Source organism: Rhinolophus sinicus, linkage group LG05 (assembly GCF_036562045.2).
Source record: "Rhinolophus sinicus isolate RSC01 linkage group LG05, ASM3656204v1, whole genome shotgun sequence".
Classification (NCBI taxonomy): Eukaryota; Metazoa; Chordata; class Mammalia; order Chiroptera; family Rhinolophidae; genus Rhinolophus; species Rhinolophus sinicus.
Genome location: NC_133755.1, coordinates 19,271,129 through 19,297,854, shown reverse-complemented (window position 1 = coordinate 19,297,854; position 26,726 = coordinate 19,271,129). Strand labels below are relative to the sequence as shown.

Genomic DNA, 26,726 nt, shown 5'->3' with positions numbered 1-26,726 from the left:
AGCTTCCAAATTTCCCTAAACACTCCTCTCTTCCCCCAATTAAGCCCTCCCCTCTGACGAGGCCCTGACCCTCTGGGTGTGGGGTTCCCTCACCACCACCACCACCCCAAGCCCATTGGCCAGAGCTGAGCATCCAGGCAGGGAAAAGCTCGTCCAGGTGCTTCACGGAGCATTCTTGGAAGCCTGAGTCACTTTAGCTAATCAGATGAAGAAACAGAGAGAGAAAATGGGGCAAGTATTAAGTCTGAGAAAATTGCATTTGTCAGCTTTGCACATACAATTACACTAACCAAATGGTTGGGATAATGCAATCACAGAGTTACAGAACTCTATCCATACCCCCCTACGCCCCCACCCCCGGCAGTAATGAACATGAGGGGTGAGGAGGTGCAAGCCGGCTCTGCCCCCTCTCCCTCTCTAAAAGCCCAGGTAAGGACAGGCATGACCACCAGGGCCCAGTGGGGTGTCTCTGTCTCTCCCTCTCCTGCGAGCTCACTGTTGTACAGGGAGAGTGGAAGGGAATCAGCTCAGCTTATCTGAGAACCAGTCCAGACCTTGGCCCAAGCCACAAGGATCCATAAGTCATGGAGCCCTGGCGTCAAACCACAGCCTTGCCTCTGAGTTGGTTGGTGACAACTGGTTTACCATTTTCTGAGTACGTATTTCTTGCCAAAGGTGGGAGGGGGGACATTTAAACATGAAAAGAGCACCGGCCTTGGCTGGCCTGCACTAGCAAGCTATGGTCCCGAGTATTCCCAGCTCCGCACACCTTCCCAGCCCTTGTCTGACACCTGGGCAGATACCGGCTCATGTGAGAGGGACTAATGTGGACACAGACGAGGGTGGAAAAACTGGTGTTTTTAAAAGTCAAGGTTGAAAGTAGACAGTCTCCAGCTCCACAGTTCTGAGGGGCGAAGGGATATGGCATGAGGGAACCAGAGCTCTGTTTGGCCCAGCTCTCTAATTAACCCATGTGCCCAGAAATAAGGGTGACAGACTGTCCACTTCCACACATGCTCCTGGGATTCGAGAACAGATGCCAATTCCAATGAGAAAGTTTTATGTGTTTCATATAAATTGATTGGGTCTATTTCTGCTAAATGCATTATCCATTCACCACAGAACAACTATTAGAGTTAATAGAATTTGTAGCCAGAGCCATTATGTTCCAAGCACGCCCTTCTGGGGATGACAACATTGTTGGAAGGCAGGCTTTGCTCGGCCAGACCCCCTCACTCAGAACCTGTCTTCTCACTCATCGGGGTCTCCGTTTACATCAGAGCCCCCTGCATTCAGGCCCTGTAGGCGCAGGGAAGCTCACTTCAGCAGCACACCCCAATATTGAGGATTCACCCATTCCTAAATAAATAAGTTCATTTTAATCCAATTCCAAAGTCCTATCACCTGCTGGCACTGCAAACCACCCCGTGCCAGGTCAGGGGCAGAGAGGCAGCTGGAGTCCCTGCTGTAGCCGAAGTCCTTCACTGGGTGCCAGTGTTGGAAGCAGGAGGCCCCACGGCATTGGAAGCACGTAAGGGTGGGAAGGCTGGGAGCCCCACTCACTCTGGGGGAACTCAGATTAGGCTCTTGGGTCCGTTGCATCATTAACAGCTTTCCCCAGAAATGCGCAGTGACAGAATCCGGGATTCTGTGAGTGCAGTAGGAGGTAGGACGGCCACAGGGACCTAAATCCAGCCCAGGGTTTCACCAAGTGTGTGCTCACATCATCTGCTCTGGTCACCTAGCTGGAGAAAGGGGACCTGCAAGTGCTACTTATTAAACATACCGATTCCTGGGCCCCGCCGACCTGAATGTATGGGAATGGGAGGCCAAACTGCACTTTCCATGAACTTTCAAGGAAAGCCTGATTTGAAAGAAATCTTAGGAACCCCAGATGGCAGCCCAACCTACTCGAAACGTACGAGGAGCCTGGGCCTTGGGAAGGTAGAGGTGAGCCACGGGGCATCTGTTTGAGGTTTCAGCTTTCGGACCGCACAGGCCTCGCATTATGCTGTCTCCTCTTCCTACAGCAATAATGCCCAGTAGTCACAGAGCAGAGCTGTGGGCCAGGAACTATGCTGGACTCTTCCCCATGCACCATCTCATTTACTGGTGCCTAATGTGATCCCCTTTGTCATGCGGGAGACCCTGCTCGCTGCGCCATTTGTCGTGTGGGAGACCCGGCGGGGTCTCTGCTCCCGCTCCCCATACAAGAACGCAGGATATGGTGAGGCCAAAAAGGAACACCCACGGAGCCATAGGTAGGGGAGTCATACCACTATATTCTCTCTGGCGGCACTATACTCTCACTGGAGGCTGGATCCACACTGTCCGCAAACCGCCATCCACACTTGCCAGCCCAGCCGCCATCTTCTTGCTAGCCCACATCGTTTTCTCTCCCTCCTCTAGCGTAGCCACAGCAGTTATATTAGTGGCCAACGGCTCACTTGTGACAGCTGACGGCCAACCTGCCACAGCGGATGGCCATCCAATCACAGTTGGCCATTTACTACCTGAGCCAGCACCTGTCTATGTGAGGCCGAGAGCCTGGAAACTGCTTTCTGGGGCTCTGCCCCCACACCCTTTTACAGACGAATCTGAGGCCCAGAGACGTTAAGTAATTGCCCTGAGTTATAACTTGTGTGAAAGGCTAAAGAATGTTTGTTTGTTTATGTTTGAAGTCACATAAAAAAGTAAAGTTTTCTAAGCCAGGTAACATTTGGAGGGGCATCGTTGTGATGAAATCTTTGTGGAATCCCACTGATGAATAGGTCTTCTAGAGGAATCTCTCATCTCTGAGAAGCCCCTGCTTCTAATGTCAGTGTTTGCTTGAACAGAGCACATCTGCACTGCCACTCCTATTCAGCGCCCTAGCACACAATGCACCTGCGCACACGTGAGAAAGTTGATAATTGCAGCAAATTGGCGTCCTTCCGTGCACCCAGCCTTCATTATGCACAGGGAGGGCACGTCTGTCAGCATCCCTTCAGGTGGGGGGGAACAACACTAAGATGTGGGCAGGCAAGTAGCCAAAGATGCACCGTGAGGCCTGTGTCCTCGCTCAGCTGGCCTGCTGTTCACCCAAGTGCTGCGTGATCTCTCTATGATACTAATTTTAGATTCTCATCTATTTATAGCAAGCAAACTGGAGATGGCGCATGAAGCACCAGCCTTTACAAGACTCACAGGCCCTCCCGTGACTGAGGGGAGGTTCGGTGCCCTCCCCATTAAGATGTCACTCTTCATTTGGGTGTGTCTGCTTTCCCCAAACACGGCTGTGCTCCAGGAAGAGAGGTGGCATGGAACTAATTCGAGATTCGTGATCCCCATTACTGACGTTAACGAGTCTCTTCCAGTGCAAGAGACTTTGTACGCTGGCGAGCCAGTTAGCATCCCCAAGGGGTGGCCACCACCAAGGCCCAGGGGCCTCTTGGTAGCCGAGGGAGATGGTGATGGTGGTGACGTTGACAGACTGGAGGCCCCGCTCCCTGGGGCAGAGGGCCCACCTGCCACAGAGCTTCCAGGTGAATATTCCCTGTTTGCAGGCTGCCTCCTCATCTGTACAGGGTCTATAGTTACTAAGCACCGTCGGTGTACCTCGTTTGATCCTTCCAGACCCCCAGACTGCCCAAGGACAGACATCACTATCAGGAAGCAATATGGCACAGTTTGTAAAAGCACAGACTACCTGTGTTCAAGTCCCAGCTGTGCCACTTACGTAAGTCACTCCCTTCTTTCTGTGCCTTTGTTTCCCCATATCAAAAAAAATGGGGCCCATAATCTTTGTGGGGCCCATATTACATCTTATAGTTTTGATGCCGAGCCCTGTGCTGGGTGCCGTGGGGCCTACAGCTGGGAATGAGCCAAAGTGCCACTCGTGAAAGCTGCACCACATAAGCCTGATATGAAGCCACTGTTAGCCCAGCACAAGAGAGACTCTGGTTCCCTTTCCAATTTTCAATCGAGCACACCTGGAATTAGGACAGGTTCCCCCAGTCCATGGCTCTGACTTTATCCTGCCCTGGATGGCGAGAAGGTCTGCACCCAAGATGGGTGCCCTGCCGGTTACACTGACCTGATCATCATTTTTTAAAAGAAATCCGGCGTCCTTTGAGAAAACAAGGAATCAGCAATGTTGATTGACTTGGAACTGCCCTACTCAGGACCCCAGTGGAGAACTAGGGCAGCGTCCTCCAACTCTGATAGGCTCAAAAACACCTCACAAACCTCTAATCTAACACTAGAGCCTAGTGGTTGGAATTATGGCAAAGCTGAAGACAAAATGCCTTAATACCATGCCGCAGCTCCTTGTAGCAGCCGAGAGGACTCATTGTCTTTCTGTCTCCCGGCTGGCCTGAGAAAACATGTTGTTTTTTCCTATTTGTTTCAGTGAAAGGTTACATAAGTGGGAGACAATAAATGATCCGCGAACTCTGGTCTCAGCATGCCTTGATTAAGATCATTTAGCTTCACACTAGCAGAACACAAAAGGACCCTCCTTCAGTGCAAGTGCATTAAGCATTTGTGATTTGGGAAGTCCACTTTTAATTATTGTCCTCCCAGGCTTGCTGGTTCTGCCTGCAAAACAACCCTGCTTCCCCTCAGAGCCTTTTCAGCTCTCTGCCTGTTGCAGCAAAGCTTCAGGGGTCCTGGGCACAGAAATGTTATTTTGTTTAAATTTATCTGGGCCTGGAGCTGGACAGAGGAACTAGGAAAAGAAAGGCTGAAATACTAGCTCTAGATGATAAAAGGGGATCCCTCTCACTTGCTCCTCCATTACCAAGAGGAAAAGGAAATAAGAGGTAGAATTACTTTAGCCATCACTGAGTCAGGGATGAGAGCGAGGGCACCGAGCAGAACTGAGCCCAGCCAGTGCACTTCACGCTGGGTTTTTACATGAAAGATGAGTCCCAAGAAACTACTGGCTGCTAGGCAGGGCCTTTGGAGTGGCTGGATAGTTATCTACTGCTTAGTAACAAATTGCCATAAATGGCTAGTGGCTTAAAACAACACACATTTGTTAAATTAGTGTCAGTGGGTCAGGAAACCAGGCACAGCTCAGCTGGGCCCCCTCTGCTTCACAATCAAGGTGTTAGCCAGGGCTGGGGTCTCATCTGAAAGCTCAACTGGGGAATGAGTTGTCACTCCCACGTTCACATGGTTGTTGGCAGTTCCTGGAGAAGCTGGGGACAGAGGGTCCGGGGGGGAGAGAGAAACAGGAGAGAGACTGATAGAAAGATGGAAGTTACAATCTTATGTAATATAATCATGAAAATGACACTTTTGCTATATTCTGTTAGTTGGAAGCAACCGACAGGTCTTCCCCATACTCAGAAAGAGGGGATTATGCAACGATGTGACTACCAGGTGGGAGAGACCATTGGAGGCCACCTTAGAGCCCACAGACACAAATATTCACAAAGTACCTAGTCAGTGCCAGGTAATAGCAAGATGGTGAATGGAACAGCAAAGAATCCTAGAGACCAAGTTCTAGCTGTGCGACTTGAGGAGAATCAAGCCCTCTGGGCCCCAGTTGTTTCATCATCCATTAAGTAGGGGTAGTAATTACCTGCCACAGTTCTTTCTCAGAGCCGGCTATTGGAGTGAGCAAGTGAGATCATTTCTAATGGGCTTTGAAAGGTACAAAAGAATATACTAAGAGCAAATGTTTTGTGAAATTGTTATTAACATTATTGCTAAAATATATAACTGGAAATATTGGGCCAATTCACACATCCTTCATCTGTTACTTTCTATAAATTTTCAGTGTATTCATATTCCGCCTCCTCTCCAACCTATAAACTGTGCACTCTTTTATTTATACATAAGTATGTGTTCTGGGTACATTTTTCCTCAAAATTTTTGCAGAAGTTTCAAGCAAATTTCAGTTTCTGGTCTTTTAAACCTAGCCATGTTTAAAAAAAAAAAAAAAAAAAAAATGGGAGGGTAGGGTATTTTGCATTTTGGGTTCTCCTGTTCAATCAATTCTCCCAAGCCAACTGATTACAATTTGCAGGTGAAACCCTCAAACTCCACTTGAGGGAAATAAGTGATTTGTTGGGGGCGGGGGAGGGTACAGGATTGTCCCCAAAAGATCTGCACATCAATATAAATTAAAAGAGGGTTTTTAGTCTTTTAAGATTGTCAAGATCTCAGTCATAATGGGAACTCCAGAACTTTTTCCAGGAGATTTTTCGAACACATCCCAGGTGATTGGATCTGGGAGGGCTGATTTGTTTTTTAGAATGAATATTGACAGTAACTTCATAATAATGTGAGAGCAAACTTTATTCATTTAATTGTACTTATTAAGTAACTGACAGATTGAACGATCCTTTTCCAGGATTAATGTTAACAAGTAAGGAAAATAAGGCATAGCTCAGGCTTGTCCAGCAAGCTAAGAATCAGAAAAACTCCCCAACCCTCAGAACAGCTCCCTGCAAAAGAAGACTATTTTTTCCCCTCAACCAGCTTTGTGACTTTGATCCTACTAACTAATTATTCGGTCTACCAACTGATCAGTTCCATCAACCGTCGGGTCAGGGGAGTATCCACAATCTCAGGTGTAAGACTAGAGTTTCCTTGTAGACTGCAGGGCACCCTGGATTTCAGTAATCTGGGTGTGGGTGTGTGAGTGTGAGTGTGTGCTGATGTTTGTGTGGAGTGTGTGAAGATGTGTGCTTGCTCCTTGACAGCCCCCCTCTTTCTGCTCTGCAGTCATGGGTAAGAGACAAAATGCCTCTCAGCACACATCCCTTTATACTCCCAGAACTCCTGTGGCGCACTCCATGCTGTGCTGCTCTCACTCTCATACAGAACTCTGCAGAGCCACGGGGACTCCCACCGAAGCACACACAGTACCCAGCATGCGTGAGCTGCCCCTTCTGGCCTCTTATGTGGGTTGGGGGCTGGTGTTGGGCCTACTCTCTCCTTTCTATTTTGTTTGGTTTTGGTTTTGCTTTTCATTTACCAAAGGTTTATTAACCACCTTCTCTGTGACCAGCACTGTTTTAGGTCCTGAAGAAAAGACAGAGAACAAACTCAACTAAGCCCCACTCTTGTAGAGTTTACCCATTATTCGGGCAGATGACATAGACTCAAATAGTGATGTGAAGAAAATACAGCAAGTTAAGGGGACAGAGATGACAATAGCAGAGCACATGTGCTATAACGAGGGGGTTGTTCAGAGAGAAAACTTTCGGTTCCTTCAAATGTGTGTCAGAGCAGAAAAGCATAATACCATTTGTTACCAATATTAAGATCCTACTTTTACTCCGAGGTTGGCATGGCCTGGGGAAACCTCCGAGGCCCTTCACAACATAGTTACAACGCTCATCAGCTCTAACGGCCTTGACCAAGAAGTGTGCAGAGACAGAGTATAGGGGTGGGTGAAGAAAGGGGAGCAGCCTGGGCGGAGCATGCTTGGCTGGGGAAGTGACCCAGAAGCCTGGCTCTCCACCAAGGAAGGCAAGCTGAAGGCCATATCCAGTGTCTAAAGAAGCACTGGAAACCCGGTCCCAATCCAGGCTGCCATTGCTCTTTGAGGGACAGCAGCAGGAGTCTCTGGTCAGACGTGTTTTCATTACAAGTAGGTGGGAGAGCCGAATTCTAGGAGGCTCCATTCAGACTGAAGTCTGAGCCAGCCAATGATGGGAGTCCAAGGAAGGGTCCAGTCCATAACAAAAATTGTCTTACAGATGACTGGTCATGTTAGTTCAGTGGCCCTACATGTGACTACTACCGTGTTTCCCCGAAAATAAGACCTAGCCGGACCATCAGTTCTAATGCATCCTTTGGAGCAAAAATTAATATAAGACCCAGTCTTATACTATATTATAATAAGACTGGGTCTTATATTAATTAATATACTATATTATAATAAAACCAGGTCTCATATTAATTAATATACTATATTTTAATAAGACCAGGTCTTATATTAATTTTTGCTCCAAAGGACACATTACAGCTGATGGTCCGGCTAGGTCTTATTTTCGGGGAAACACGGTATCATTAGTTCAATACCTGATCATGTCAAGACTCATATCTCTGTGATCTTCTTGGTCTTTTCCTCACACTTGTTGCCTAATGGCCACTGCATTTCCAGCCACATTGCAGGCAGGAATAAGGGAGAAGTGTCTTCTTTTCTCTAGCTTTCTAGTCTTCTCTTTTTGGTTCATCATTTGTCCCACTTTCCTTTCTGCCCTTGACATTTGGATTTCCCACTCTTTCATGTGTCCCTGTTCTCCAATTCACCTTAGAGGATCTGGGACCCAGACCCAGGAGCCAGGACATTTGTTGTTTTGGGCTCCAAATCTCTTGGCCAGTTGGGCTGCCTGCACCTTCATCTGCCCATCTGCCAGAAGTGTTACAGTCACAAAGGCCTTGTAAGGAATTCATCCTTCATGACTTAGAACCAAACAATAAGCAAGAACCACTAAGAATGAAGCAGTGAGGATCGTGGCCTCCCATATTGCTGCCTCTCTCTCAGGAACCAGTGGACCTTAGAACTGGAGGCAGCAAATCCTACTAATATCAACCCCAGTGGCCAAGCACCAGATCAAGGCTTTCTCTCTGGTCGGCAGACAGGAGCAGATGAAGGCAGAAATCAATGACTCTTCAGGCCTGAGTGTGGCAAAACTCACAGTTGAACCACCACCACTTCCCACTTCAGCCTCAAAATCAAATCCATTATGTGTAAGCCCCCATTTGTGTGAGTCCACAGCACCGGTCTCCAAATCAAATACTTTCTTAACACAACTCTGGCCTGAAGCCAACTTGGGAATAACCAAATTAGCCCTGAGGCTTCCCTTAACTTAATTTTTATAGCTCTGCTTTCAGGATAGTGTTTTTCCTGTGGCCTTTGTCTTCTCTTATGTGTTACTGACCTTCCCTTGGGGAGCAGGGGTGGCTGAGAACACAACCTAGCAGCCATCACAGGAGCCATTAAAAACTCCCAGATTGCCGGGTGTCAGAGCTGTTTAGGGTAATTCAGTCCTGCAAGCAGCTTTTATCTCAACAGCCATGACTTGCTGCTCTGTTGATAGGGAGCTGACTCACTGGGAGCCTCCTCTCAGCAAAGGGATGTCTCCCTCCCAGCAGAGAAGGACACGGGCCTCTTGTCTTTGTTCCCTGGGAGACTGCAGCACTTTCAGGCATCCTGCCTATCTAGAGAAACTGTGTGAGAGCAAAGGAGACAAAGATGTAAAAGGGAAAAGAGATCACGTGTGAACACAGGTAATACAAAAGACAGGGCTGGTGGTGTAATTATCGCTGTTACCACATCCTAACTTCTCTTCAAAAAGAAAGAAAGAAAAAAAGAAAGAGAGAGAGAGAGAGGACCAGAAAGCTTTGCATGAATGAATGAGGTGTGTGTGTATGCGTGCGTGCACAAATTCAGTCTGAGAAACTAGAACATGGAAAACTCACCAACTGAACAATGTGTTGCAGAAAGAGTAAACGTGACGTGTCTCACCTCAGCCTCAAGTTTGCTCTGTAGTCATAGGCCAGAGATTAGATAAAAGTAATAATTCTTCCCCCTTCCCTATCTACTTACCTAACATGGTTTTAAAGAGCTAACCTTGCTGGAGGATGGAGGTGCTACATACGTGTCCTGTAATTAAACACACTGAAACTGAAGGCCTAAAGATTCCCCGCCTTGTTTGTTCAGAATCATAGTGACATCCTTTTATCTGAGATTAGACATCCAGTATCTTCCACCATCCACCAAATATAAGGACGAAAATATAAATACATTCGGAAAATAAATTTTGCTGCGGCTGGCTTCCCCTCAGCCTGAAACACGAGAGAGGTATAGGGCCCTCACCCAATGCTGGGTATAAGATTAAGCATAGGAGGACATGCTGAAGTACTAAGAAAACATATCTGACAGTAAAGAGAGAAGTGAGTCAGTATAAAATATTTATATCTGGGGCCACTTAGTGGAAGGGTCAAATAGCCCTAAATAACTGGCTAAGTGCAGGTGGCCCTGTCAAGAAAAAGTTGAGTTATACTTACTGGGCTACCAAAAAAAAAAAAAAAAAGGCAGAACATGATGTAACAGCAAATTCTAGGCCATGGTCACCGGAGATGTCCATGAAGTAAAACCTGAAAAACCCCACAGCCCCAGGAATAGAAATGCAGGTGAGGACCTGACCAGGTAGATAGTATAAATCATAGCAAATGACCTCAAGTAATTCCTACATTAAAATTTTTTCAAGGATTCTGGGAATATGGCAGTGATGGCAGTAACCACACAGTTCTTTTTATCTCTCTTAATCCCTACATAACAACAGAGCAACCATGTATCAAACTGAAAACCCATGGACATATGCAACCAACTTTTTTGATAAGGTATTCACCTCCAGCCCCAAAACACAAGTGGGAAACAACAAAGCACCAACAACCACAAGACGTGCATAGTCTCAGCACCTGGACAAGAGAAAGCTTAGGAAAGCAACAGGCTGCCTTACACATCTGAGAACACGAGAACCTATAATAGCTAACAAGTATTTGCTAGAAATGACAGAAAGCCAATCTGAGAAGAGCTGCTGTTAAATGGGCGAGCCTCTGCCCAGTCCAGTGGTATGTGAGTCCCAGGGCCCCACGGTACGATCTGGAGTTAGAGTAGTCTGGTTTCCAGGAAAGGACCCACCCTGAGAAGAAATTTCTGGGAGTGAAATCAATATTGAGTAGGATAGGAATAATAGACAAAAATTAAGAGGACGTCCAGATAAAATTGGGGGGGATAAACAGAGCCAGAAACATCAGAAAACAAACTGCCATATTTTTAAACACTATATATTTTTTAAAAGAGTAGAATAGAGGGAACTCTGTGAAGTTAGCAAATCTGACCTCTAAAAGTTCTAGAAAACAAATTTCACATAGAAGTGCATAGCAGAGAAATATTAAGGTCACATACAAAATTACAAGAAGAATTTAAAAAGAGCATAGAGGACAAAATAACACCTGTACAGAAAAATGAAGGCACACAAGCAAGACATGCCCACAGGAAAGATCAAAATTACATCCCTCGATTTCAAAATGAGCTAAATAACAGTAAAACAAAGATACAAGACATGAAAACTAACATAATCAGAATTACAAAAGATGAGAAAGTAGGTAATAAAACTCAGAAAAGAATGTAAAATGAAAGGAAAAACTAATTCAGAGATGAAGACTAAATTAGAAGGAAGGCAAGATCAAATAAACACAACAGTTAACACCTTACAAGAAAGAAGGTAAAAAGAGAAAAAAAAAATTTTTAATAAAAAAAACATGACATACATCAAAGCTAGGCAAAGAAGATCCAACAAACAGATAACAGGGGCACCTTAAAATGAAAAGCAAAGTGGAGCAAAACAAATACAGCTGTAATTCCAGAAAAATTTTCTTATTGAAACTACTTATTGCAGAGCACTCGGTGTATTTAAGACCACTGATCCTGAATGAGCAATACCAAAGAATACTATAGTAAAGTTGCCAAACTATCAAAGAAAAAAAAAAGAAATACTTGGGGCACCTAAGCAAAAACAAGTGATTGATTAAAGAATAAACTTTAGAGTATCATCAGAGTTTTTTACAATAATATTTTATACCAGAAGAAAATGGAGTAGCATATATAACATACTTAAGCAAAAAAAATACTAACAACATCCACGAACTCAAAGAATATGGCGCCCATGAGTCCTTCTTAAAAAATCTACTTGAAAATAAGCTTCAGACAATAAAAATGACTAGAAATATATCAGCATGACGGATACGAGCATTTAACACATGGTACTTACAGAAGTAAGCCTAAGGACTAAAGGAGAAAGAATATCAAATGTAGTGGCAACATGCCCAAACATATTTGTGTAGATAGACTGCAAGTTCAAGGGGTTATGGGAGAATGGAGAGCACATATATCAAAAAAAAAAAAATTATTTAACAGATCTCAGTTTTTTTATTGATGATGGCATAGTAGTAGTGTGTATAGTGAAAGATAACTATGAATAACTATAGAATATTCTAATTCTATTAGATTGTTCTTGAGAACCAAGATTCTCAGCATAGAAAAAGAAATACAGGTTAATATAGAAGTGGTTACATTTAAAACCCTGTAGTCCTTCATTTGAATTGGAAGTATCAATGTGAGCTCATGAGGTATTTTGTCATACACGTATGTGTGCATTTCACATATGTTTATGTTATATTGATACACACACATTCTGTCCACTAAAGAAGCCTAGAAACAATCACCAACCCAGTAGCAGTAAATGTCTATAGCCCTCATATTATTTAAAATACCTTTTTCCACTAAAGGAAACCAAGGCTTTTGAGAAAGTGGCTGATTCCAGGTCTAGGGAAGGCAACCAGATAGCAAAGAAGCAAAAGCACTCAGGCGGTTTACCACTGACCAAAAGTTGATAATTTGAGCTTCTAAAGGATAATAGTCATTGATTAGAATTCAAAAATATGTTTAGATTCAAGGATTCATATGATATACAAGCAACTAATTAGTCAACTTTAGAGGATGATAGAGAACCAATTCACTACCTTGAAAACTATAAATAAGGAGAAAGAACTGAGCATTTATTCTTCCTTCCCTATAGGAACTGTACCACTGGGTAACCAAATAGTAGGTGAGAAGAAGCATCTCTTTATAAGTACATTCCAGCTAATAAATAAGAAGATATCATTTTAAATATTATTATTTTATAACTCTCAATAAGTAAGTGAACCTAGGCAGTAAACCTCTAAACAACTGCTAACATCAAAAAAAGAAAGCCATCATCAGACATTGATCATATATCTAGAAGGGGGCACTGCTCCATTGTTTAACGAATTGAGATAGGTGGTAGAAATGTTTTAACCTCACAATGGCTACAACATGTAGATTATTTTCATTTCACCCTAATAAGGAGAACAAATTATTAATTTTCATTATATATTAAAAAGGGGCATTGCTTTTTCCAATTTATAATAAAGAATGGTGTTGCCTAAGTTATGGATGGTGAATAATTATATTCACTTGGATTTTGATCATGACTGTATTTAATGGGATTTATAATGGCCATCAAAATGGTTCGATATGCCACAGCTCCCTGAAGTTCAGCTCCATCAACAGATATAGATAAAATTCACTTCCACAGATCAGAACCAAAATGGGCCAAAATATCCACATGAGCCATTCAGTACTCTCCTGCGGTACAACCACCTAGGCCTTCAACATGAAACCAATCTTCGTTATTGTGATTAGTATATAGCCGAGAACTTATTTTCCTTTGCATCACGCTCTATTTCTTTGCATTCAGTTGAGCAGAGGAGATGGCTTAGCAACAGTAATAAAACCAGTACAATCACTATCTAACTTATTTTTTTAGCATTGTGCTGTATATTACTAATTGATTTGTTTCTTCTTGGACGGTGCTGCAATCTACGTAAAAGGAAACCCAGTGCTTAATGGATTTTTCTTTACTCATCTGTCTATAACCAATCAGTGTTTTGATGTCTGTGGATTCTTTATATAATCTATAAGGTTGGTGCAAATGTTATTGCGGGTTTTGCAATTATTTTTAAGCTTTTAAACCACAATTACTTTTGCACCAACCTAATAGATGTGAAAGAGTATTAAACTACACTTCCAGTGTGTAGTGTAAGTAAGAAAAAGAGAAAGAAGTTTTTTGTGTGTTTTTTTTCATGAATGAGTTTTAATACCATAGATTTTTGTTTTTAAAGTAAGAGAAGAGGAAAGAGCCAGCCTTCCTCCTCTAGCTGCCCCCAATCCTTTGGGCCATTTGATCCTTCTTCAGCTCAACAGAGTCTCAGGGACCAATGTAGACTCTCAGCTGGGGAAATATGAGGAACCATTGCTCTCTGATTGGCAAGTCATCATCTCACTGATTGTCTCACTGTGACCTTGATCTCTCCCAAAACCAAGGTTTTATTTGTTGCTTATGACCAGTCCCTCTCTCTTATATCTCTGCTTGCTGACCTTGTAAACATTCCAGTTACTGCATTTCCCTTTTGTCACCTCCTGGCCTCTTGGGGGACCAGAGTCCTGATGCTAGCCCTGGTGTGTGCCCATGATCCCCTAAAGCCCACACTGTCAGGGCTAAGCTACTATTGGGGACACAGTGGGACTTTCTGGGGCTGAGGGTTCACCAACCACAGTACCGACCAGACTCTCACCTGTTCCATTATGGTGGCTTGCCTATTTTCTGGGACTGAGCAACCTTGATATGGTCTGTCCTGGCTCTAACTGAACTCCAGGCTCAGGGATTTAGTCACTTCCCCTCTCTAGAATGTTCCTTTGCTATATGGATGATGAGATAGGTGGGAGTAGTCACAAATCTGGTTGATTCTCCTGGGAAAGTTTTTACATAATGCAAGTATCGTGCCCTACCCTTTCCCCCCCCGCCCGACCCCAACCGAGAATTTATCATTCCAAATCTCCAGGGCTCTGGGATCTGTATTTTTAAAGGTCCTCAGGTGGTTTGGGGATCACTGAATTCAGTAATCTCCAAGGTCCCATCTTGTTGTGACATTCTCTGATGTCTATGAAATTCTAGACAGAATGAACAAAGGGAACCGACCCAAATGGTTGTGAATAAGGAGGCTGAGCCCTATTGAGAGCCTGACAGACAGACAAGGACACCAGCCAGAAGTGCAAGACTTCCTACTCTACCACTGTTCTGGGTCCCTGGGCCATTAGGGGTCATGGAGCTGACTCTGTGTCTAGTTTACTCTTTCGATCTTCTCCAAGCTAAGAGGATGCTATATAAAGATGTCAAATCTTTGGGATCAGGTTTGAGGCAGTCACAGTAGCACAGCCTGAGTGTCTGCTGTTGGCCCAGCACTGTGCTGGAGCTGGTGAGAAACCAGGAGAGGGCCCCGCCACTGCCCGGGCCTGTCTTACCTGGAAGGGGTCTTTTCTCCCGCCTCGAACTCTCACAGTGCAGTGTTAGCTGGACCTTCCTGGGGCTTTTCTTTTTCTTATTGCCCTGTATTGTGGTTGGTTGCATCCCTTTTGGTCTCCCTTAGTAGGCTGTGAGCTTCTTAAAGCCTGGGTCCAAGTCAGCTCCATCTGTGTCTCTCCCCTGACCCATTTCTCACCTGACCTAGGGCCTGGCACATAGTAGAGCCTCAACAACAGTTTCCAGGTTGAATGACTGAGTGATGTTTCTTGCCCCAACCTTGGTGCCGTCTTGGAATGTGGGCTTGGGTCCATGGAGCAGACAGCTTGGAGGCAGGCCAGGGAGGCCCATAGAGGAAGGAAGGCCAGGCTAAGTGAGTGATTGTCTTTCCTCTTGTGCCACAGTTCACTGGCTGTTTACCACGTGCGGGGCCAGTGGGCCCCATGGCCCCACTCAGGCCCAGTGCAACAACGCCTATCGGAACACCAACCTGAGCGTGGTGGTGGGGAGCAAGGGTCCCCTGAAGGGCATCCAGACCTGGAAGGTACCAGCCACTGACACCTACAGGTGCGTATGGGGGAGGGGGAAGCCAAGGGGCAGATCCGCCCTCCTGAAGAAGACTGGGGTTCTGCCTATGTGTGCATGCCCCCGGGGTACCCAGGTGGCACACCAAGGCACAGAGGCCACAGACTCTGGCCCAAAGCAGGGTGTAAGAACCGGAGATGGGGAGATATGAGATAATGGAATATGGCAGCCAAGAAGATGTGTCCTCTATCCTCACGGAAACCACAGACTATCTGTGGAAATGATACACATGCATGAGCTGGCTTCAAAACATTCTTTATCTTTATTATTAATAATTATAATTATAATGGATTTTTCTTTGACTATTACTTGATGCTGTTCCAATGAGGCAGTGCATCTAAAAACGTTTGGGAAACAAAAGTATGATACAAATGAAAGCCAACGTTCTTACCCTTGAGCTTCCTTTCCTGGACCTTCACTATTGTCAAGTAAAGCAACTGTTCTCGAGCTCTCGTCCCATGTCCAGCCCCTTGCCCAGAGTATGCCACTAGAGCAAGGCCAGGCTGGAGGGAAGCCTGACTCCCCTGGGCCACTTTCAGGCCACTAAGAAAGCTTAGGAGGAGCTGAGACCAGTGGTTCCCTTCACTGAGTGGCATCGGAAGGACTGGAGGGCTGGTTAAAACAGTTTGCTGGGCCCACTCTTGGAGCACCTGATTTTGTTGGTCTGGAGTAGGGTCGGAGAATAAGAATTTCTAACAAGTCCCCAGGTGAGGCTGGTGCAGCCCCTGAGAACCGCTGAGTTAGGTCAGACCCTTGACGGGTCCTCACATCGTCCTGTGACGTGGGCAAGGCTAGTGCTGCAGCCCTTCCTTTACAAATGAGGAAACTGAGGCTCAGAGAGTCAGGAGCCCCCGACAGTCCAGGAACTGCCTCCAACCCCAGACTTCTGCGTCACAGCCTCACTGTGGCTCCTTCCACCACACAGCCAGACTGTTTAAACAGGAAGCATCGTAATTCTGTCCTTGTTGGTGCAAATGGACCCCAGGGGCTGAATGCAGTGGGAAATGAGCTCTCTTTCCCCTCCTGCAGCCCCCAACCCCCAGCATATCCTCAGCCCCCTGGGAATAAACGGGGCTTCTCAAGTTGCCCTGTTTTCTGTGGCAGTCCCACTCCTGGGACCTCAGTATAAAAGTGTTTCAGGGAGAGCCCTAAGTGCTTTTTAAATGACATTCTGGGCAGGAATGAAATAACAAGGTTTGGCTGCAATCAGATTAGTTGCTCTGGGTCCCGCATGCTCCCAGTAAATGGACGAAGACATGCAGTCACCACTGATCCCACCACCCCAAGCTGGCCAGTCCCCACCTTCCTGCCTGGCTGAGTTTGCATGGGCCACCCACTGTCCCAGAGCAGGAGTGAAGGACTCCCAGGGAGAAGGGGATGGATGTTTGTTGAAGATCTACTAGGTATTTCTCCTTCTTTGAGCAGTGAGGTAACTGTCATTGTTATTATTATTATATGAGGAGGACACTGGAGTCAGAGAAGCGTCACAACAGATCTCGGGCCACGTGATCAGACAGCAGCCAGAGAGCATTTGCAGATACAGATGGATCCTCACACAGTAGCTTCTGACTCTCCTGCTTCCAAGGACTTTTTCCTGACTTCCTCAGAGGGACCCCATGGTTTGAAAGATTTTGGCTGCCCGGTAAACGGCACTATGAAATAATAATTAATCCATTTTCCCATTTGTTGTTAATGGCAGCTGTATCTAAGTGTAGCCAGGTTTTGATCTGCATGAATTGCCACAGTGTGGCCATGCTCTGTTGGTATAAGCCCATCCCAGGTTGGGACACTATTTCCACGTCTCTCTGAAATACAGAGGGTGCCAAAAAAATGGACACACATTTCAAGAAAGGGAAACTGCATTAAAATCGTGGAAGTGTATGGGAAACTGCTCCTGGAAGTGTATGGGTGCTCAGCTGGTGCTGTCTGGCTGCTGCCTGAGGCCTGGTACTGTTATTGCTCCAGCCGACTTCTCTGCCTACTGGTCAAAGGAGTGAAGGAAGGGGAACTAGTACTTACCAAGCACCTGCTGGATGCCAGGATGGGGCCATTATTGCCTGGGACTTCCTCAGGGATGCACACAGGTGAAAGCACCCCCCACTTCTCACTGCTCATTTGTCCTGGGTCCGTCTCCCACCAACTACTGCTTTGCTCACCACTACAAAGGAAGAAGCCCAAAAAGAGGGAGGATGAGGAGGCTGGGGAGAAGACAGCACATGCGGGGATGGTGTGTGGAGGGAGGATCAGGAGCAACACGCAAATCCCTATCCCCCCAACCTCTGCTTTCCTGCCCAGGGCTTCCCCTTCCCCTGGATTTGCCACTTCCTCTGTCAAAACAGTAGAGGTGATGCAGCCACTCCCTCCAAGTACATGTGTCCTGGTGCCCAGACCTGCTTTGCAAATCTCCGTGGCCATATTAGGCACCAGTAAGGACACTGGGCCTGACACAAGTATACAAAGGTGATGCAGTCCCTGCCCAAGAGGAACCCAGCCTACGGGGGTGGACGTAGGAACAAAGCATTTCAGTGTGATATAGAAGGTACCACAGCAGAGGTTGGCACAAGGCGCTGCTGTCGGAGGCCAAGGTGAAGGTCTGAGTTCATGAGTGGCTTCCACAAGGAGACAGCAGCCCAAGTTCAGTCTTAAAGGTGATAAAATTGTTTACAAAGAAGAGGGGAGGGCCTTCCTGGTGGAAGGAGCTCCTGGGGCAAGGCCAGGCCAGCCCGACCTGAGGCAGAACCTCCCAAATGCCTTTAGCTCCCTCTGGTGACAGCCTGGGGTGGCAGTGAGAGAAACAAGCCTGGAGGCGTGGCGAGCAGATGGAGGGCTGACTGGGTCATCCAGGCAAGAATCAGAAAGGGCTCCACCAGGGCAGGGGAAATATGGATGGCGAGAAGGCACAGGGCCCTTGGGAGGTAGAACCAGCATGATTGGGGGGTTGGGGGACAGGCAGTGCCCAGGACGATAGCTATGCTTGGTGGGGGCGGAGGGAGCCAGGACAATAAGTGACAGCTCCGTCTCATGGAGCTTGATTGAGAAGGACAGGGAAGGATTCAGCGGAGGGTGAGAAGAGCACCTGATTAAGGGAGATTTCTGGGTCATGGCTCTGAGTGATGTCTAGTGTGCCCATGGGGGTGGGTGGCTGGAGTGGGTGACAAAATGAGCATTGATAATGGGGTATGCTGGGGTGAACGAGATCCTCAGCCTTGCCATAAAGTGGGGACCCAGCTGCCGACACAGCCTAGCTCCGAGGGCTGCTGGGGATCTAGTGTGATTCTGTGTGTGGGGACATCCCCACGCAGAGGCCGTCCACACTCAGCAGATGTTAGCCAGCCATCTCTCAGTCTTCCTGTCTCCTGCCCTGCTCATCCCCTTCTCTCTTCCTCCAGCCTTCCTTCCTTTCTTCCTTCCTCCCTTCTTTCCTTCCTTCCTTCCTTCCTTCCTTCCTTCCTTCCTTCCTTCCTTCCTTCCTTCCTTCCTTCCTAATTCTCTAAGGCTTAGCATCCTTCCCAGCCCTCTGTCCTACCCCCACTACACACACACACACACACACACACACACACACACACACACACACAGAGTATGAAAACATTTGTCAAGCACGGCCCACAGCTCCTGATGGCAATTCTTTCATGGTTCACTCATTCCTCAGACATAACATACACGAGGCCCCAGATCCCAGCTGGAGCCAGCACGTCCAGCATGCCAGCTGACTGGGCCACAGCTGTTTCTGACCATCTCCATCACTGACACTCTTTCCTCACCTGACTCCAGGGACCAGCACATGCAGCTGGATTACTCCATCCTTCCCCCCAGTCCACAAACAACCATGGAATTCCTACTGTGTGCTGAGCACTGAGTAGGTGCTCCAGGCCTCGTAGAGAGAGGACTGAGCCTCTGCAGACCGCAGGGCAGAAAAATGAAACGGTCCACAATGCCCGTAAAGTTCTAGACAATTATAGGAAGGTCACAAATCATGATTAATTGTTGGAGTCACTGTGCAGATAGCCATCGCCAAGAGCACAGAGCAGGGAAAGTCGGGGGGTGGGGAATGGTGCGAAGGTCGATGGGCTGCCGACAGAATGGAGTTTGGGTCTAATTTCTGCCCCTGACACACTGGGTGACCTTGAAAGTGTGCTTTCCCTTCTCTGCAGTGGCCCCTTCTGTAGAGGGAGGAGTTGCAAAGAGGACAGAGATCTCTTCCAGCTCCAATATCCCCAGGCACTTAGAGCTGCACTGGTCAGGCAGCTTGTGGGGAAGAAGTGGAATAAGCCTTGCTCCTTGGTGCAGTGTGGAATGGAATTTGCACAGCAAGCAGCAGGTCCCTCCGAAATGGGCCCTTCACTGCTGACCCCAGAGGCGTCTCCTGATGGCTCGAATGACCCATCTGGATAATCCAACTGTACATCTGAACAGGAATTTCCCACTGACCAAGCCCTGTACATACTCACATGTATCCCGTGAGTATGTACATGTACATGTCTCACAATAACCCTGTAGGCTAGGATAGGCAGAGAGGGTCTTACTATCCTGTTTGCACAGAGGGGGGAACCAAGACCCGGAAGAGGGAAAAGCACGCGCCCAAGGTCCTGCTGGGAATTAGAGGCAGAGCCCAGAGTGGGTGCAAGAGAGACATGAGGTGCTTCATGCTTCTCCAAGTGGGGTCCACTCCCTCCTTGCCCTCTGCCCCGCCCCCTGCATTCCCTCGGAGGTGTGGTACCGACACTGCCACACTGTGCACACCAGCTGTGCTCTCCTTTCAGGATCCAGCAGGCAGCCACTTTGATTTGCTGCTAATTCTTTATTTAAAAAAAGATTCACAACTCAATTACATCAGGTAACAAAAGCTCGCAGTCAATAATACAAAACGCAAACCCAATAAACATCCATTTTGACCAGGGGCCATGGACTTAGAAGAGAAAAAAAAAGAAAAGAAAATTACAGCATCAGCTCGTTGAGAACAGTACCTTGTAATTCCCAGTAAATTAGAATGACTGCGAGTCATTTTCCCCACTTGAGTGGCAGGTATATTAATTTATTGTCATTTGTCAACCATCAAAAATAAATTGTTTACAAGGGATGGGGAGAAAGCTTCAGAGACTCAGGCTGAGGTTGTTATCATAATATTATGGCACGAGTTTGTGTAGCATCACTCACAGGGTTTGGGGTCTTCAGAGCTTGCCTGTGCTTCCACTGGTTCCCTAAAGAGGTGGGTCCTGGGTGAAACTGAATAGCCTCAACTCCAGATCCCCTTAACCATGCTCTGCTTTACCTATGGCTCTCTAGAAATCAGGGCCTCCTTCATTCACCCCACTTCTGCCTCCCAGAAGTCACCCCTGGGAACCCAGGACAGGAGCGGGCAGACTCAGCCACAGACGCACTGTTTGTCGCTCACTGGCTGCCCTCTAGGCACTGAATTAAGTCTCTGATAGGCATTATGTCATTTAATTCTCAAAACAGTCCTTCAAATAGATATTATTATCATCACCCTTTTATAGATGAGGAAACTGGAGCTAAGGCCGGGTAAATACCTACCCAAGGTCACACAGCTGGTTAGTAACACTGGCAAGGCCAGGACCAGGGGAAGTAAACGGGTGCCTTGGACACGAAATGTAAGGACGCATTGGCTCTCGGGGTCAATCAAGTGCAGGGTCTGTACATGGGGTGGGGTGCCTCACCTCACCCTCGTCCTAGGCCTATCTAACAGAGCTTGGGTTTGCACCCAGGTCTGTCTGCCTCAAAGCCCTTGCTTTTTTCTCTATGGTACATCCCACTCCAGAGGAGCTCATCCTCGTAGTAGCAACTAGAAGCTTCCAAAAGCGTGACGCAATACGGTGGGGTTTCAGGCCTCAGGGGGCTGACTATGAGGCACTACTTGCCAGGACCCCTACAATTAGTCCAGAGAGGCAGTTGCTTGCTCCTCATGACTTTAAGAAAGTCCATAATCCAGGTTAAAAATGGGGGGCTGAGGTCCTCATACAGTTAAGTAAACTCAGGCTGCTGACACCTGCTTGCCAAGCTCTACTATCTCCTTTGGAATCTACAGAGCTGACGCCAGGCCAGAGTCTCACCCTGCACTTGGCATCATTTTGCAGTCTTTTCAAATCCTCTACTTATCCCCACGAGGGCAGGGCTTCTGGTCCTCATTTTTCTCCTTGGGAGGGAAAGCTGTGGTTCAGAGAGGTTAACCAACGTGCCCCCGGTCACACCATCAGCGACCAGACCAGCGTATGACTCAGACCTCAGGGCTTGTTCCTTCGCACCTCACTGCCAAAAACTAGGTCAAGACTCAATGAGGTTAGCATGCAGACTTGGTGGGGGGGGGCGAAATAAGAAAGATGGCTTAGGTAGGGGGCAAAAAAACCAAGTCAGGAGCAAACAACTTCTAAAATATAATAATTTGGCTAAATTTAAATGTGTGAAAGGGTTCAGAATGATTCATAATGCATGCAGATTGATGCAAATGACTTGCAAACGATGCAGAAAGAGATGAGAAGCGTACAGCTTACCTCTCAGCCATAAGCAGGAGTGGGCAGGACACGAGGACTCCGTCTCAGGCAGCAGTTTTCCAAGCAAACCACACCTTCAGGTTAAAAGGACTTTCTGATGCAGCCCGACAAAGCCCCGGAACCTGGAGTGGTGAGGACAGAGGTGGGCCCATTGCTATCTCCAGACTCTACAGTCCCTGGGACCCCCACCACCAGCACCACCCCTGCCCCAGGCTTCCCTTCTCTGAGCTAAATAATTCTCCTTGCTTTCCTTTCACCAATAAGCCTTCCTTTTTTTTTAGTCTTTTAGCTGTCCTCCCACCTTCTCCATTTCTAACAAGTCAGGAGGGAGGGTTTGGCTGCGATCTGAGTGAATTAGGATGGGCCAGAAACTTCTCAGACCACCCTCGCTCACATATAAGCCTCACAGCAGCACAGAGGGAAGAAAATGGCCTCTATGAGGGGAAATATGGGGGTGCGGACCAGGGCCTGCCAGCTGTGTGGCCTCAGATGAGTTACTAATCCCTCAGTTTCCTCATATGTCAAATGAGATGACTAACAGCTACTGCTTATGGCTATTGGGGGGGGCCATATGCATTCATGCCTGGTACATTGTAGGGTGCTCAGGCATTGGCCCCTACCTCTCTCTGCAGCCCTACAGCGCCCCCCACACACACACTGCAGCCACCTGCTGCGGTCAGATATACCCCAGGCTCTCCTGAGTGCACGACCATCCACACAAGCTGGACTCCTACCCTCCGCCTCCTCCTCCTTGTCTGAGAGTCCTACCCACCCATCATCTCCACCACGAGGCCAACTTCAAACCTCACCCCACCTGTCCTGCAACCAGCCAAGGACTCCCGCGTGCCCCACCTCCGTGCCTGTCACAGTCATCTGTCTCCCTCCCAGGCCCTGAGCACCCGATGGCCCTGACACTGTGCAGAGATTTCCCACTTTCTCAGGGCTTTCACCCCATTCTCTCCTTTGAACGTTGAACCCCCACTATCCTGTGAGTTCGGAAAAGAAGATATGGTTCTTCTTTGACTAGGGAAGAGGTTGGGGTTCTGAGAGGACACACAGCTGGGAAGCGGTCCACTCTAATCATAGACCCCAGAGCCCTTTGGTCCCTCCACCTTGCCTCCCCAGTACAGCCACTCTTACTGGTGAAGTTTCTCTTTTCAGAACTATGGCCACCTCCCCACTTTCTTTGTAAGCCCCTTGGTGGTCTAGAGCCATCTCAGGTCTCCTCATATGCCCACAGCCTTATGCCATGCCCACGTGCTGTGAGCTCCAATCAGTGCCTGGCCGCTGGCAGGGCCATGGGCCGGAGACTCTCCTCTGAACTCCGTGGACACCTCAGTTTCTCGCCTGCCACATTAGCAATCAGTCAGCCCTCCAGGCTTGTCTCTGCAGAACAGGCCTGGGCTCCACCTTAGGAAGCCCCCAGGAGGCCCCTAACATGCTTAGAACATGAGACACATCCTAGAATTATAGGAGGAGAAGCCACCGTGTGTGCATATGAGCAAAACCGCCTTGCCTCACTTCCTGGAAGCTTTTCATAAGGACCCTGAATCTGAATACATGGGGACATGAAAACCTCCTGAGTCCCTTTCCCTGGCAGCCAGTCTCTGGGGAGGCATTTGTAGCTGGTATGCTAGCTGTCTTCAGACATGCTGCTCTTCAGATACGGTTCACTAATTGAGTTATTTTCCCCCCATCCTTGCTTGACTTTATCTCAACAACCTAAGAGGCAGCAGAAATAATCCCGTGTTTTTATTTTCATCATGATTGGTTGCTTGTTGTCTGCACACGTATTGCTCCAGCAGGAGTTACTGGTGGGGTGGGAATAAACAGTCTGGGCTTGTAAACACCACTCTCCTCAATCATTCCATGTGGGACCTTCGTGTGTCTACACACCCATGGGGACACTTTAAAGCTCTCTACCAAGTCAGTTTCTGCTACTTCCTCCATTAATAATAATAATCATAAACACTTTTGAGTGCTTCTTAGGTGCCAGCCATAATTCTAGTACTGCTTGTCTTAATTCCTTTAATCCTGATAACACACATGGGCTAGAAGGCTGTTCTCTTATTAACCCCATTTTACAGATGTGGAACAGGGAAGTTAAGTTACTTGTCTAGGGTCACACGAGTACATCGATTGTGGACAGGGAGACATATCCATAATGGGGAAATCCCAGGTATTCAGGACAGCCTCACCCCGACACCCCATGTTAATAAAGACTCTCCCTCTCCTCCCCGCCTCTCTTTTTCCCCCACCCCTCTCCTTTCCTCTCTCTTTCTTTCTTCTATCCTTTTACTAGTTCTTTACCTTCCTAGCTCTGTGACTGAAGCAATTCACTGTCCGTGTCTAAACTTGACAGTCCTCTCCTGACCATGGGGAGAGGAATCCTCCTTGCTGACCTCCCAACTGGTGCGGTCAGGCTCAGAGAACCATCAGGACCACGACAGTGGTGCACTTGACCCCCTGTAGCTGCTGGGTTGGCAAGAAGGGCGTCAGTTTTCAACGCACGGCAGGAGCCCATGTGCTTTGTCCTATTGCAGCATCTCGGGCTACGGCGCTGCCGGCGGAAAGGGCGGGAGGAACACCATGACGCGGTCCCACGGTGTGTCTGTGCTGGGCATCTTCAACCTGGAGAAGGACGACACGCTGTACATCCTGGTCGGGCAACAGGGTGAAGACGCCTGCCCCAGCGTAAGTGCCCAGAGCAGGGGTTTCTCTTCCACATTGACCCAGGATCCAGGCAGGCCCCTCGGAGGGCACCAACGCCCGACACACCCCTTCGGGGAGCTCACGTTCCGGGTCCATTTGGGGGCATGAGAAAGCGGGTACTGTGGCTGTTAGGGTTTTACATCCCTACAGGGACCAAGGCTGAGGCACGGGTTTCACGAGTAACCTTAAAACTGAAGAACTGAATCCTATTTGAATGGGCAAATGGTTGTTCCTCGGAGCAGAGGTACAAGATGAAGCGACTTCCTAAACTCTCTTGCTAGGGCACCGTTGTTTTTAGCCATGTTATTACAAACAGGATAATACCAGGCTAAACAAACAGGAAAATAGCAGGTTAAACAATTCTTGTTCAGCTCTTAGGCACATATATGTCCATAACTGGATAGGAAAAGTTCTGAAAGATACAGATAGCAATGATTGCTTCTGGGAAGAGGACTGGAGGTGAGGGTGCTTTATCAGTAATGCCTGATATAGTTACAAAAAGAATGCGTTCATGTATTAGTTATAATTAGTGTGATTAAAACTTAAAAAACATTTTAAAGCACAGATCAAAGCTGGAAGACCATGTAATCAACTTCCCCCATTTTACAGATGAGAAAATGGAGACCACAGAGGTGAAGAGACTTGTTTAAAGTTACTCATGACACAGCACAGAATAGGGACTCTGGCTCCTGTTTTTGCTGTGCCTCGCACTTGCTTGGGCCTCGGTTTTTATGGCCTTTCTCTCTTTTCAACTTATAGCTCATCACTGGCCAAGCCAGACTGCCACTCTCTGCAGCCCCAGAGACAGCGTGCCTTCCTTCTGGTTTCTGAACCCACTGGGGTGTCCAGCTGTCAAACATGGAGAGTTCCAACAATAGGAGTTAAAAATACTGATAGTGGTCTAAAATTACCAGGAGAATGAGAAAGTAAGGACTGATAAAGCAGGAGCCATGCAAACTCCCAGTACCCAGGAGTTTGCCTCTAGTCTGTGTTGAGCGGAGGCAGGAGCCTGTAGGTGCGGGCATTCAGCACCTTGCAGGGCATTTCCTCCGTGAGCCAGGGCCCACTCTCACCTGAAGCACAGCTTCCGCCTGGGAGCTGTGGAGGCAGGGAGCAGGGTTCTAGTGCCCAGGAGCCAGGGGTTCTCCAGGAACCTATCCAAGAATAGCCTTGGAGGACAGATGTGGTAACAAAGGCTACCGAGAAAGCAGTTCAATTCCACAAAATAAATTCAGGGCTCCTGAGAGCTAGGCGCTAGGCTGGGAGCAGAGCACTGCCTCCCCCTCCCCCACCACCTTATGGGTTTAAAACAAAGCAACAGAAATAAACTTAGGTGCAACCTTGTGCATGAGAAATGTCTGGACTCCAACTTTTATTTAGCAACTATAATCAGGACTTTCCAGCCTGATATATTAAGTCATTAAATTACAGGCTGCTGTAATTTTCACAGGAATTTATTGAGTGCTAATGTAATTCTTTCATCTAAGCCGAAAGATTGCATTGACTTTTGCAAGGGACTTTTACTTGATTGGATTGTAATCAATTATGTCTTTTCACAGGACTGCTTCCTTTTTTTTTTTAATTCAATTGTAATCTACTTGTTCCTCTGGGCTGCTGCACTTTATCATTTCATTAATCAACCTACTTGCTCTCAAACTTTGTGGATGCACAGGGAGTTTCGAAGAAGCCAGTTTTCAGCCAGGGACAGAGGGCAGCCCCCTCTGCTGGTTGTGCCCGGCATAGCATGGGCTTGGGGAAAGGAACTGGTGTTTCCGGTTACTCCACACCTCCATCCCCCCAGGAGTCATTGGGAGAGGGAGAAAGACTGTTTACAGGTTCTACCTCAATCTCCAGTCCTCCCTAGGCAGAAAAATGGTGCTCAGAGAGGATCTTCTAGAGGACGACGTGGACTCTAAGGATTAAACTGCAGGATTTGGCAGTTTCGTTGATTCAAACGCACATCCGTGTGGAATCACTCTTCCTGTGTGCCGTACTCAGCGCAGAATGGGCTCCAGCTGCCGGAAAC

General features: G+C 47.4%; 1 protein-coding gene across 1 annotated transcript in view; it reads left to right on the top strand.

Annotated features, from left to right (window-relative positions):
* The window catches only part of ALK (ALK receptor tyrosine kinase), a 636,280-nt gene that overhangs the window by 572,818 nt on the left and 36,736 nt on the right, over positions 1-26,726 (top strand). Inside the window, exons 12-13 of the mRNA XM_074331841.1 lie at positions 15,299-15,461; positions 24,532-24,682. Of these exons, the coding sequence (XP_074187942.1) occupies positions 15,299-15,461; positions 24,532-24,682 (314 nt within the window). The remainder of the gene's footprint in view (positions 1-15,298; positions 15,462-24,531; positions 24,683-26,726) is intronic.